A 14,214-nucleotide genomic window follows, 5' to 3' on the forward strand; every position below is an offset into this window, starting at 1 on the left:
ACCCTTGCAAATAATTTTTTTTTTAATTTTGTAGGAAAGAGTAGACCTCTCAAAAAGATTCTAACCTTGACCTGGGTTTGGCACAGAGGAGCACTGCAAGCATGAGGAGATTTGAGAGAGCTGTTCTTACTTCGCGATCAGAGTTCATGGAAAAAAGTGACGGCTGCCAAAACACGGGATCACATAGGTTTACTCTTGTGAAACAGCCAAACAAGTGATCGTCTGGATGGGGTTATTCTAGGAGCATTGAGGAAACCTTTTCTCTTTGCCTGAAATCCCACCATTAGAGAAAGCTTCCCCTGGATCTGGAAGGTTTTTTGGTTTGTTTGTTTCATTTTTAGCTCTATGAGTGTCCTATTGGAAGGCAAATCCTTGAGAAGGCTTACACCTTCATCATCAGCAGCATGGGGGCTTTAGTTGACATAGCTCAGGATCAAGTTCTTGGGAAAGAGGCTGAAGATAGTCTCATGATAGAGAACGGGGCCCTGTAGAGGAACGTGGTAACACTGAAAACACAGTTCACACGTTTTCCCAGGTCTAGCTGTGTATATGTTGTGAATCAACATGGGTTTAAAAGAAATTAGAAAGAACACGTCATCTCTTATGTGGTTCTTAGGTAATCAAAATAAGAGCAAGACAAATCTCTTTAGGGTTGCAAATGTGATTCTCCTAAATGAAAAAAATTCTAAACATATGGCAAGAAGCTTCGAAATCTGTTAATGTGCAAATGTCATGATAAAAAAGGAACCGGTAAAAAAAAAAAAAAAATAGAACTAGTGAGTGTTAACGAACTGCCAGGCCACATTCTCTAAAAATGGAAGGAATTGAATTCATCTTATCCTTTAGCTGTGGAGCTAACTAAATGTGGCACTGGGGACGACTCCTCCCAGACTGGCGATGAAATTTTGAAAAAACAGTGCTACTTGCTAGGCATAACTATACTGAAAGGGAGGTTTAAAATGAGTAATGCAGGAAATCTGGTGACTGTGGATATGTAGATCCCACTTCCATTTACTATGTGACTTGGGCAAGGCACTTGATCTCTCTAATCCTCTGTTTCCTCATCTGTTAAATAGAAATGATAATTCTGAGCTTAAAGGACTATTAGGAGGTGTCCATCAATAATATCAGCAAAATACCTGGTCATGGTAAGGGCTGAAGGCTAGGGAATTCTTAAGTGATGAATAGGGCTAGCCTCCATCTTCAACCTGGCCCACCTGATGGGAATGAGAAAGTGAGGGAGCCTCTGCAAAGGCTCTTAGTCACGACAAGGATTCAAAGGGGAGAGCTTCAGCCTGACTTGGTCAGTGAGCACACGAGTACATCCTCAAGCTGTTTGTTCATCTCTGCCACACTATCCTCTCATTTGGGATTGAAATAAGAGAACAGCCTGTGTTTAAGCTTTTATTGTCAATGGTAACAGCTCGGGGCCTTGAATCTAACCAACAGGTAGCCTAGATGTAGAAAGCATTAATTGGAAGACTCTTTTCGACAATTGTTCACAGCAAACAAGTTCAAACCAGAAGATGCTGCTTGAAAATCACGAATTTAGTCAAGGATGAAAGATACAAGAATAGTCAAATATTTTGCACAAGGAAATCTTGTTGATGATCCGTAGAACTGATGCTTGCAGAACGCAGTCTCTTACGGGTTTTGTTTTTCTCCTTTGAGAGAGGCCATCATTGTCATTGCTGGTTCAGCTGGGGGGTTCCTTCCTTCACGTTGAGAACCTGGAGCAGAGAGTCTACCAACTTAAGAAATATTAGAAAGAGTTCAGCAAACAGAGTGAGCTGAAGTCTAATCCTAGAAGTAAATCCATTCCTACAAGCCATCAGCATCACTTGGGAGCTTGTTAGAAAGGCAAATTCTTGGTTCAACCTAACACCTACTAAATCAGAAACTCTGGGGGCGGAGCGCAGCAATCTGTACTTTCACAAGCCCTGCAGGTGTTTCTGAGCATGTAACATTGGCGAACCAGAGCTGTCCCCCAAGAGACAAATTAACTTCTACTTTTTTTTTTTTTTGAGCTACTGCATTTTGGGATCTTATTGTTTTATCAGCTTAACGTGCACCCTGATATGATTACTCAGGTATGTTTTAATCAATGTTGGTTAATGTACTATCCCCAGGAACTTATTACTAGAGGAGCAGCTGAGTGGTAAATTCTGGGAATGTGGAATTTGAATTCTTACTTTGCTTACTTTGACAATGCATCATTACACAAATCAAAGCTAGTTTCTGGATTACATAATTATACATTACAAACCTACAACTGTAAATGGTAGTAGTGTGGAAACTTGGGAAGAGGAGTTAATTTGGATTTCTGCCAATTCTAAATTTATTGTGGTTTGCTTGTTGTGGCTTCTGCTCAAATTAACTAAGACTAAAGAAAGAAAGAGTAGTTATAATTTTAAAATACTTCTTTGTTCCCATATAGCACCCTTTATGCGCTGAGATGAAAAAACACTTTTCGTTGAGACTAGAGCTTATTACTCTTCCCAAGATTCTCTGGCAATTCAGATTCCCCAACTTCCATATCAGCCATTTGTTTCTAATAAAGGAACTAGTGATATTCTTGGGCAAATAATTACCTGCTCTGTGGCTCAGTTGTTTTGACCATGTGCTAATGAGCCCAGGGCCTGGGGTTTGATTCCCACGCATGCCAATTAACTTTGCTCGCCTCCACCAACCCAGGCTGCCCTATTAAAGACTGCCGCCTGTCCAAAGATGCCAGCACATATCTTGCCTTATGAGTCACTGGTCATAAAAGCTAATGTGTGGGGAAAAAAATCTACGTAAGTCCCCCATTGGCTCAAAATGTTGAATAAAAGAGGTTTGGCTGGAAGGAATAAAAGCTAAAAGGAAAAAGAGAATTGTGGAAACTAGGAAGATTAAGGACCTGGGAGGCAATGGGGGGGGTCTACTGTTGGGGGTGGGGAGGAGCTGTATTCTAGGTGGGAGCCAGCTTTACTCTGCTCCGTCATAGAAAGTGCCAGCATAATCAGAAGGTTATGAGTGATTCTTCATTGTATGTTGCTTTTTCTATATTTGGCACTTCCTTTGGAGCATTTCAAATATTCAGAAATAAGACCTTCCTATTCTCTGTACTGATTTGATGAGACAGTGAGAGTAGTCCCTTAAAAGTGAAGAACGAACACATTTACTTTCTTTTCCATAACAGCCTTTGTAGCTCATTTCCTTGCCCCCTTCATGTCCACTAAATAAAAGGAGAGACCTAAGCTGCAAAGAATAAGGGACTAAGTCCAAATTATAAAGGGAGACCAAAGGCCAACTAAAACCTCCACTGAAACTCAGGAAAATGCACAACCACATCCAGGATCATGGATGAGGCCCTGGAGCTTCATCCATGGGGATGAGTTTCATCTTGCAGGGACAGAACAGTCTCATGTTGCAGAAACCATGGGGAAAAGTTTCATTAATTGCAGAATAGAATTAAAAGATTTGGGCCAGGCGCGGTGGCTCACGCCTGTAACCCCAGCACTTTGGGAGGCTGAGGCAGGCAGATCACGAGGTCAGAAGATCAAGACCATCCTGGCTAACATGGTGAAACCCCGTCTCTACTAAAAAAAAAAAATACAAAAAATTAGCCGGGCATGGTGGTGGCGGGCGCCTGTAGTCCCAGCTACTTAGGGGACTGAGGCAGGAGAATGGCGTGAACCCGGCAGGTGGAGCTTGCAGTGAGCTGAGATCACGCCACTGCACTCCAGCCTGGGCTACAGGGCGAGACTCCATCTCAAAAAAAAGAAAGAAAGAATTAAAAGATTTGTGAGAAGGGCACAGTTAAAAGGATTAAGGTTAACCTTGAACATTGCTGGGCATAATTGCTCTGAAAGTTCTGGAGCTGTTTCCATGATCGAGTAACCTAGTTTCAGTGCACATTACACACATCCTTTATGAATTAAGTAAATATCTTTGTCATCAAAACATAGGAAATGCTTGGAGTTTCTAACTACAGCTCCAAGAGAGTTGGCAACAGTACTTGATGTTTTATTACTAAAATGAGAGAGGAGAGCATATGTAGATAGTTTTTAATTTTAAGAACAGTCCTTCAGCCTCTAAAAACTCCTGCTGCTAATTCTGGCAATGCTTGGCTAAGTTATTAAGTTTCTCTCTAACACTCCCATAACTCTAAGATATGGGAGATATATGGGTTTCTAATAGAACTAATCTCTTGGCACCCCTTCTTTTTGAGTCAGATCATTGTAAGGTGTTTTCAATTTTCATAACAACATACTTTCATTGAGGTGGAATTTCCAGTGCAAGAGAAGCAATAAAATATTTTGGTCTCTGCAAAGACTAACTGTGGAATTTGTTTTTGTGTTACTAGGAAATAAAGCCAAAAGAATAGTACCAACGTGTGCAATAACTAATTATTCAACTGGAGGTGGAATGAAATGAGACGGGCTTTCTAAACCTGTAAAAAGAAAAACAATGCATAAAAATAATAGAAAAAGAAAGCCCGACTTTTTAAAATAATCTTTTTGATGACCTTTTTCAGTTCACTTGGGATAAGGACTGCCCCCTTTAAGCAGTCACTGTCCACAGCTGCCCACTCAACCCATCCTATTTTACTGCTACTCAGACACCTTTGTGGAACTATTCTTTTTGCCATTGCCTTTGAAGCTTACAGAATATTCTTCTGAATATGGTGGAAAATTTTTGATCCTTAAGAAAGGAGTTGAATTTTCCAAAAGATTCCAAAGATACGCGGGGCCAGGTTGCGGAAATAAAATAACGCAAACTGGACACTGCTGTTTGTTTCAAAAATGAGGCACTATAGAATAGTAACATGATTGTGTGTTAATAGAGGGGAGTATTTCATGAACGAGCTATGAGGGCAAGTCCATTTCAATGTTTGCAAAAATTATTTTCGAGGGTTTTGTGGTGGCAATTTTTGTTACTGTTCAGACAAATGAGAAGGGTACTGCTGTTGGATATCCACCTACAGGAACTCCAGCAAAGCACCTGACCATGAAAAAGGATGGCCAGCTAGAATCTGAGAAGTCACCTGCAAGTTCACAGAGCCCTCAGAGTATGGGATCCATCAGTAAAGAAGGGGGCTGATGACATAACACCTAAGACACAGGTATGGACCAGACAATCGCTTGGGGTTTTGCACAAAGTTGGTATTTATTTCTGTATTGATTTATTTAATCCGGGATTTTTTTTTTCTGAATAAAAGCTACAAAGACTTTCCCTCTAGGCGCTTAGTGTAACAGGTGAAATTCAGTTTCCATTTAGCATAGAAACCCACATTTGGGAGGCCGAGGCTGGGGAAATCACTTAAGCCCAGGAGTTTGAGACCAGCCTGGGCAACAGAGCCAGTCCTTTTCAAAAAAAAAAAAAAAAGAGAGAGAGAGAGAGAGGGAAAGGAAAGAAAAGAATAGAAAGAAACCACATAGACAGAACTAGAAAGAAAGAAAGAAAGAAAGAAAGAAAGAAAGAAAGAAAGAAAGAAAGAAAGAAAGAAAGAAAGAGAGAGAAAGACCACAATAGACTCAAAGGGCAATGAAATAGAAAGCTTCCCTCCAGAAAGCCAGCTGAGGCTTGGCAAAGGCAGCTCTGAGCCCCTAAAGGGGCCATCAGTCTTCACTATGAACGAGTGAAGAAGGAAGCTCTCCAAGTACAGTGAGTGGAAAACAATATTATTTATTGTCAGAAGCAGTAAGAAGCAAGGCCTTCAGCCTGGATGCTTTATATTAAGATCAATGACGACCATTTCTGGAAGATGTCTTGCATGGCAGACTGAGCACAGGCCCTTACCCTGATTTTATCAATGAAAAGCTATGGGACTAGTTTCCTTACCTCTAAAATGGAGAGAATAGTAGAATCTTCCTTCTAAGACTATTGTGAGCATAAGCTGAGAAAATGGAGGTAAACTGCTTAGCCCAATACTCGGATTATCGTAAATATTCAGTAAAACTAGCCACCATTGTTATTGTAATTATTATTTTGTATTTTGTTATACATTTCATGGAAACTTAAAAGTTAGTGATAATCACCTCATTTTCAGTTGCCTTGCTTTCTTCCTATAAGTTTTATTCTCTCTCTTATCTTGTTCACTGTCTTTGTAACTAAGTATTGCCAGTTTAGTATAATTATTTTCCCCTATCCTCTATAAAATCATATACAGGATGAATTTGTTGATCTCAGATATGTCCACTGAGTTTTAAAATATTAGTATGAAACCTGAACTAGGTACTTCTGGAACAAATATGAAGAAGTGCTACTTTGTGTCAAAGGTAGCAAACAAGAATGTTCTTTTCTAAAACTAGGAACCTCCACTAGTGTTCACCAGAAATAAACATAAAATATGTAGATCCACATGGATTTACTCAAATACTTTGCAGACTCACTATCAAAACATTCTGGTAGGGCCTGGCTATTAAAAAAATATATATGCCATCAATGCATAACGGCAAATAGACAAAATTGCTGAAAAAAACTCCTAAATTGGAGTTTGGAATCAATATCCTTTTGACTATTACGTCAAAAAGAAGAGAACATAGAAATTGTCTATCAATGTGCTTAGCATGTATTGGTGTTAGCCTAATATAGCAACCATGAAGGTTTATATCATAAGCAATTCTATTCTTCCTCATTTGAACTTGCCCTCTTTCCACCTCTCCCCAAATACCTCCCACCCATCTCGCACATATGTTTCTTTTACCTTTGCCTTTTGAACCTACATCTTTGAAGTTGCTGCTATCCTCTGAATCCCACGAAGGCTGCTGATTGCCCAGGGCCTTGGGTTGAGGTGGCTGGTGGTTTCTGTTCTCCTTTGCTTCTATGAGACCCAGCAAATTGCTTGCAGCTTCTTCCCACCTGATGTACTCTCTCAGCTGCTGCTTTAGGCTCCCTGTCTCAGAAACAGAAGACTCCCCTGTGCTCTTTTTCCCCATTAAGTGCCCTGTAAAAACCAAAACAAAAACACTCATAATGCCACAAATTTAACCAAAGGGAATGAACGAATGAGAAATTTAAAAGGACATCAATTGTGTTTGTGCTGCTTCCTCCTAAAATGCAGAATAAATCACGTTTTATTATTAAGAGTTAGTTCATAAATGACAGATAGATTTTGCTGTCTGTTCAAAATGTGCAATGAGCTAGACTGCATTCAGAACTGCAACCCAGAAACCCTGGGCTTGGTTCCAGCACCTCTACTAGCTAGTAAGGTGACCTCTGCCAAGTCGTGTAGCACCCCAGTCTTTAATTTTCTCTACTATAAAATGAACAGGGTAGACTAGATTAAATTTAAGGAGCCTTCCATATCTAAAATTCTATCATCAATTCTGTATGCACCAAATTCTATTTCCAACTGAAAGATGGAGTTTAAACATCTTCCCCAGCCAATTTTGAATTGCTGCTGAAAATAAAAGTCTCCATGCTTTTCTTTGTGTGGTTTTTAAAAAAATATTGCTTTCCTTTTATCTGTAGTAAAAAATACCAAAGGAATTTTTCATTTAAACTTTCTCAGAATTTTAGTTGAGATTGAACCTAGGAAACTACCTAGATTGATTGTTTGTTAAGAGTGTAGTGAAAACCAAGTTGAAAACAAGCCCTGAGTAACACTTTACAGCCACATAAATGCAGAATTTTCTCTTGGGTGTCTGCAAGTCTATCAATGGCTCCAGGAATGTGTGCTAGCCGTGTAAATGATTTTTTTAAAAAAGCAGCTGTTAAGGAGGCAAAACCACCAAAAACATGAAAATTTATGTATGCAAGAGGGGATAACTTGGAGTCAGAAGTGGGTACAGAATTCAAGGTCTGCGTTCTTAACACTTTAGACCCTTGCTTGAATATTCTCATATTCTCCACTTTTTACTGTTGATTTTTCCTCTCTCTCTAATTGGACTTTGTAGCACTTTGAAATTCCTAACGTCAACAAAACTATGGTACTTTTGATCTAAAGTGTGCAAAGGAAAAGGTCTTTGTGATGCCAACACTGACTGGCATTAGAAGTATTTAAGACAAACATAAAATTTGAAAGATCTTCAGTCTTAAAATGGAAAGAGGCCCTTTCCTAGAAGTTCTATCCACCAACAGAGAAGCCCTCACTGTAAGCAACTTTATTGCTTTTATGTGTATTGCGATTTGCAGTTTATGGGATGTTTAAATGTGCTTGATTTCATCTGATCCATATGCTAACTGGTTTGGTGAAAATGAGACTTGCCAGAGGTCACACAGATGTAAGTAACTGTTTTAGGATTAAAATCAGCTCACAATCTAGACTACATTATTATACTGCGTGGCAATGTCTTTTAACTTGCTAAGAATATAAAGCAGCTAAAATCATTCTGGGATCTGGAAATAAGGATAAGGTCTACAAAAGGCTTTCTAATGTTATAAAAATAGGGATTATATACCAATATATCATGACACATTATGTAATTGAGAAAAAATAATTCTATGAGTATTAAGGAGCATTAAAATCAGGTTGTACTGCATTGCAGTGTGAGCGTTTACCAAATTGCTTATGACATGAGACTTCACACAATTTCAGGACCCTAACTGGGAATACTGTCCCAAGCAAAGGCCTGGAATCCTGAATGATTGGCTCCTCGCTTATCAGCTTGGTCACGTGGTGCTCAGCTATTCACTCAGTAACTTTGCATTCAGCCATAACAGTGATTACGTTGTGCAACTTCCCAGGAAGTAGTGATGCATTTGGTTTTATTTATATGGAGGAAATTGAATCATGATGATTGGAAGGCAGGACTAGAATCCTGATACTCCCAGTAATGACCTAGGTCACCTTACCCTTCTAACTGCCTATCATCTAGTTAGAATGCTGGAAATGAGAAAGAGTTATTGCCAATAAAACAGAGGAGTGATAGAGATATCACACATAAGAACCTCATTTTTGTCATGCCTGAATAATTTTGTGGACTTTTCTAAAACGGGAGGAGAAAGTCATTCTCCAGTCTGTGATTGTACTAAATTTCAGTACATGCATATCTGGGGAATGTGTGGGGATCCGTTCTTTACCTCTAGATCCATAGACTGGTTGTTAAGGAGAGCACGCTATCTATAACATCCCAGGGAAGTACACATTCCCTGGGTCTGATTTCACTTTTGAGCTAGTGACTGTCAACCAAATCATCATCTCCATGGCAACATGGATGATATGCCCACTTCCACCTCTTCTCCCAACATCATTTGTCAAGTGCCCATATCATAATAATGGAAATCTCACCATAGACAAAAGACAGTCACTTGAAAAAAATAAAACCTTGATCAGAGAAAAAAAGGCTTTTGTTCTTAATCGTTTAAAGATACTACTAAAGGGATGGTTTGAAACAGAAATGAATACGGCATAGATGAAAGTGTTGAGTACTCCTAAGAACTAGTTTCTCTGGACCCACAGTTAAATTCTATTCCACAGTTTCTGGAGCCATAACAAGCCATTCTGCAGCTGAATACTGGCATTTCCAAATTCAGCCTTCTAGGATATGTCTCACATCCAAGTTAGAGCCACAGTTAGGAGCATTTCATGGGTGCACAGGGAATAGTCACCAGTGTAAGTGTTGACTTATATTTTCATCACACAAACAAAACATTTCCACAAACATCAAGCGGATAAACATTTGTTAAGTTTTCAAACTGGTAACCTTTTTTCCATTGCTGCGCCATCCTTCTCTCAGCTGGAAGAAGCAATTTACTTACCAAGCCTGTAAATGTGTGCTGACAGCATCTTCGTGGACAGCAGTATGTAGCTTTAGTTTTATATAATTAAAACGAAGCTACATGTCTTTGGTGATTGAAGAGGATAAGCATTTTCTTGGGATAATTGAAAGCTGAATTTAAAATCTAACATCATTCATCCTTGTCAATGCTTATATTCCAACTGAGGTCATTTTACTCAAAGGAAACTTTTTCTCAACCACAAGGTAATTTTAGGCCAAAATGTGTGTTTCTGCTTCACCTCCCTCTTTCCCTTGCTCCTCCTCAACTCTGCACAGCTATCAAAGGGAGAGAAAGAAGTGCGTTTGAGAGTAAATATGAAAGTAGTATTTGGGGTCACCACTGGTTGGTATTTTTTTAGATTAGAAATGCTCAAGTACCACTGTGAAGAGCAATTAAATAGCAGACACCCTAAATATCTGGAGACAGGTGTTTACCAGAACTACAGCAAATCAAGATTGGCTTGACTTGCACCAGAGATAACATGATGCCGCTCCCCAGTTAACTCTATTGTCCTCCTTTGGGCCTGCAAGGGTTACCTAATAATAAGCTTTATTAGTATAATAATATAGATGAGTAAAAAGAGATTGGGAATCCAGAAGTTTCATTCCACCTTTCCAGCCAATGTGGCTGGGTCAGATAATGGCCACTTGATCTAAGCTCCCAGAAGCTCTCTTTGAGAAGCATCAATTCTAAATTTGGATTCTTCAACACCTGCTAAGCATCCTTCATTCTTGAAACGCAGGGTTTTTCAGCTTCACCCATTCCAACCTCTCCTCTCCACACCAGACTGCTGGGTTCCTCCTGTCCCTCAGCGATCACATATCCTCTCATTCCTGGAACTGTCAAGACTTGGCAAATGATTATTTTAGCAACAGTGAAAACCACTGTGTTGCAACCCAAAGATCTCGACTTCCCTCACAAAAGCACACACAACACAGAAGAGCTGAGGAAGCAACAGTTCCAGTCCCACTCCTTTCCCCAAATTCTTTGTCTTCTATCAAGATTTGTGAATGAGCCGATATATGAATTAGCAAGTACTTGTTCAACACACCGTTCTCCAGCCCTCCCCGCCCCCCTGCCCTGCCTTCTAAGTAGATGGCTAAGGAAATACACACACACACACACACACACACACACACACACACACACACACCCTTAAATCTCTTCCCACGAAGCTGGTTGGGGTTGTTGTAGTTGACTTTTGTGGGGCGGGTGGGTGGGGGAGTGAGGAAGTTGGATGCTCTGCGTTTGCTGGAAGCTATGCTCGGCGAGGCCGAGAGCCGCGGGGTGATGCTGGGTGAGCCGGGGCTACGGGTCGCTTCCTGCCTCCCAGCTGAGCGAAAGCAGTGAGTGCGCGCGGGGCAGAATCCTGACCCCACCCGCGGGCGCCCTCCCCACCCGCAGCGCGGCCGTCCTCTCCGCCCGGGTTCTGGGGGCCGTGGCGAGGGAGCCTCCAAGCCGGTGCCTAGAGAGCAGGACCTGTTGCAGAGGGAATGGGAAAGGAGCGAGGGGAAAGGGCGAAATCGTGGGTCTAGAGGGGCGGAGAAAGAGCGGAGCTCAGAGGGGCAGAGAGATCGGGATGAGCTTGGAGAGCAGGCGAGATTCCCCAAGCTCAGAGCCTGTAGGCTGGAAAGAGGACAAAAGGGCAGGGAAAAGAATATCGCTGCAAAGCGAAGAGAAGGACTGTGGAAACTCCAGAGAGCCACAGACAGGCGGGATTCAGGGCACTGCGCACTGAACAGATGTGAAATCCAGGGCGGGAGCGCTGCGCCGGAGGTCCCCACACCTGTGGCTTTGCGGGGCGCATAGGCGCAGCTTAGATTTCAGCCCATGCCGGTCGGTGTTGAGGCCACCGAGCTGGACTAGGGTTCTGAGATGTTCTTAAGGGACAACGCTCTCCAAGATTATTCTAGGAAAGTACCGTGCCAGACAGGGTGAGACTAGGCGGACAAAAGGAGATGTAGGATGCACGCAGAGGGAAGATGATCTGCACCGGGGTTGGCAGTTGGGAGCTCGGGTGCCCTGGGGAATACGGGGAGACACCGGCTGGAAGCGAGCGGGAAAGGATCAGGGGACCAGCTTCCGGCTGGTGAGGGGCTCATGGGCTCCCTAGAATGGGGAAAGGTGGGGTGGAGTTTTAGGAGAATCGGGAAGGTGTTTCGGTAGAAGGGTCACAGCAAACCCAGCTCCCAAAGCTGGGCCCGGGAAACGCAAAGAAACGGGGAGACAGGTCCCCTCTGGCTGGCTGATCCAGAGGAGGCCAAGCGCGCGGCTCCCGCGGCCAGGACACTCACCCACCGCCCAGTGGTTGCCGCGCGGGTACATCTTGGTCAGCACCGTCCCTCCGCCTGCAGGCAGCGGGACCGCTCGCCCCCGGGGCGCCTGGAAGAGGACCAGCGCCAGTAGGACCAGCGGGAGCTCGCGGCTGCGCATGGTCCCGACGGGAAGCCCTTGGAGCGCGGCGGAGAGGCTGGGCGAGGCTGGGTTGTGCGCCCTACTGGCAGAGCAGCGACTGGTGACCCGGACCTCAGAGGAGCTCCGCCGCCGCAGCCACTGGTGCTACTGCTGCGGCCTCCACTAGAGCCCCTACTTTATATGGAAGCCCGGGCGGGGGGAGCTGGGGGCTCTTCTACCGCGGACCGGAGCGCTCTGACGTCTCCCTATAGCTAGCCGGGGCGCTGGGACGCCCGGTCCGGAAAACCATCCATCTCCTCACCGAGTGACGAAAAGGCTGAGTGTACATTGCCCCCTCTTTTTTCTTCATAGCCCCGTCCGCCTTCCCCACATCGGATTAATTCCTCCGGTCCTCGACGCCTTACATCCAACACAATTTAGTGAACTCCTCCCTCTCCAGGCTCGCCGGCGCCTCCAGTGTTAGCTGCCCTGAAATTCCTGGAGAGGGCGACCCCGCTGCCTGATCTGGGCCGGGAGGGGTTGGGGGGTGGTGTAGATGGAGACGGGTGAGCTGTAAAGATAGATGGGCTTTGCTAGAGGGATTTAGAACCACCATTGAAAGGCCTTCTGATTCTCCAGACCTTTCTCTTCGTAGGCCACATCTTTGCTGTCCCAGTCCACAGACCTTGCCTCCTTCTTGCAGATCTCTTTCTTTTTCTCTGGACCTTGCCTTTTTCTTGCAGCTCTCCTCCTCTCCTCTCTTCTCCTCCCCTCCCCTTCCCACTCTCCCCTCCCCCCATCTCTCTCTCTCTCTCTGTCTGTCTGTCTGTCTTTCCCTGCTGCCCTGCACCTTAAGTTTAAGGGCAGTATCCTTAACCCACCTGGTATTCCCAAGCAGCCCTGCCCACTTGCATGGCAAGACAGAAGACACCTGGCCCTTTTCACAAGCATGCAGCTTCCATGGAATAGAGAAAGAAACTGCTTTATGCCGGTTTCCCTAGGCTGCCTCTACCCGAAAGCTCAAACTGTCCCTGAACTGCCACATACACACCCCTCTAGAGTTGCTCAACGTTCCTCTGCTCCTTCTGTTCTCAGATCTAAAGAATGGTCACCAGCCCAATCCCCGAGGTTCTAAATACCATGGATACAAAGGGGATCGGCACCATAGCAATGCAACAATAAATAGAAGCTGGTAGGATGCTGTTGCCCACGTTTTGGCTGCCAGAGTTGGCTGTGTGGTTGGAATAGGTGAGGTCTATTCCTCCCCAAATGCTTGTTAATTGCCTCCCTGGTGGGTCTTTACTGTTCCATGTTGATATTGGTATTGATAAAGTTGAAAACATACACTTGTGTCTGAGTATCTGCTGATTCAATACATCCTTTTTTTTTTTTTTTTTTTTTTTTTTTGAGACAGAGTTTTGCTCTGCCACCCAGACTGGAGTGCAATGGTGTAATCTTGGCTCACTGCAACCTCTGCTTCCCTGGCTCAAGCGATTCTCCTGTCTCCGCCTGTGGAGTAGCTGAGATCACAGGCATGCACAATCACATCCAGCTAATTTTTGTACTTTTAGTAGAGATGGGGTTTCACCATGTTGGTGGGCTAGTCTTGAACTCCTGACCTCAAGTGAACCGTGGCCTCCCAAAGTGCTGGGATAACAGGCGTGAGCCCCCACACCTGGCCTTCAATGTATTCTTAAGTGATTACACACTCACATTGCATGACTGAGTATTCTTGGATCTGAAGAGTATTTTCATGCATGTGTCTGAGTCTAAGAGTAAGGAAGTTAATTTTAAGATCATTAATAGTTTGGTAGCCAACAAAATACAATAATACTACCCTCCAACAAAATACAATAATACTTCCTCCAACAAAATACAATAATACTTCCTCCAACAAAATACAATAATACTTCCTCCAACAAAATACAATAATACTATCCTCCAACAAAATACAATAATACTTCCTCCAACAAAATACAATAATACTACCCTCCAACAAAATACAATAATACTTCCTCCAACAAAATACAATAATACTTCCTCCAACAAAATACAATAATACTTCCTCCAACAAAATACAATAATACTACCCTCCAACAAAATACAATAATA

General features: G+C 43.1%; 1 protein-coding gene across 3 annotated transcripts; it reads right to left on the reverse strand.

Moving 5' to 3' along the window:
• Positions 1–1,391: 1,391 nt before the first annotated feature.
• Positions 1,392–13,194, reverse strand: GRP (gastrin releasing peptide). 3 transcript variants are annotated; one of them, XM_050768070.1, is made up of 3 exons: positions 12,984–13,194; positions 6,692–6,931; positions 1,392–1,751 (listed from the first exon to the last, which is right to left on the reverse strand). In XM_050768070.1, exons 1-3 carry the CDS (start codon positions 13,051–13,053, stop codon positions 1,645–1,647), a joined length of 417 nt encoding a protein of 138 aa, XP_050624027.1. In that variant the 5' UTR covers positions 13,054–13,194; the 3' UTR covers positions 1,392–1,644. The 3 variants fall into 3 exon arrangements, with proteins under 3 accessions (XP_050624027.1, XP_050624025.1, XP_050624026.1); XM_050768068.1 differs by lacking the exon at positions 12,984–13,194 and adding an exon at positions 12,003–12,328; XM_050768069.1 differs by lacking the exon at positions 12,984–13,194 and adding an exon at positions 12,003–12,325 and having other exon boundaries at positions 6,711–6,931.
• Between the last annotated feature and the right edge of the window lie 1,020 nt (positions 13,195–14,214).

Source organism: Macaca thibetana, chromosome 18 (genome assembly GCF_024542745.1).
Source record: "Macaca thibetana thibetana isolate TM-01 chromosome 18, ASM2454274v1, whole genome shotgun sequence".
NCBI lineage: Eukaryota > Metazoa > Chordata > Mammalia > Primates > Cercopithecidae > Macaca > Macaca thibetana.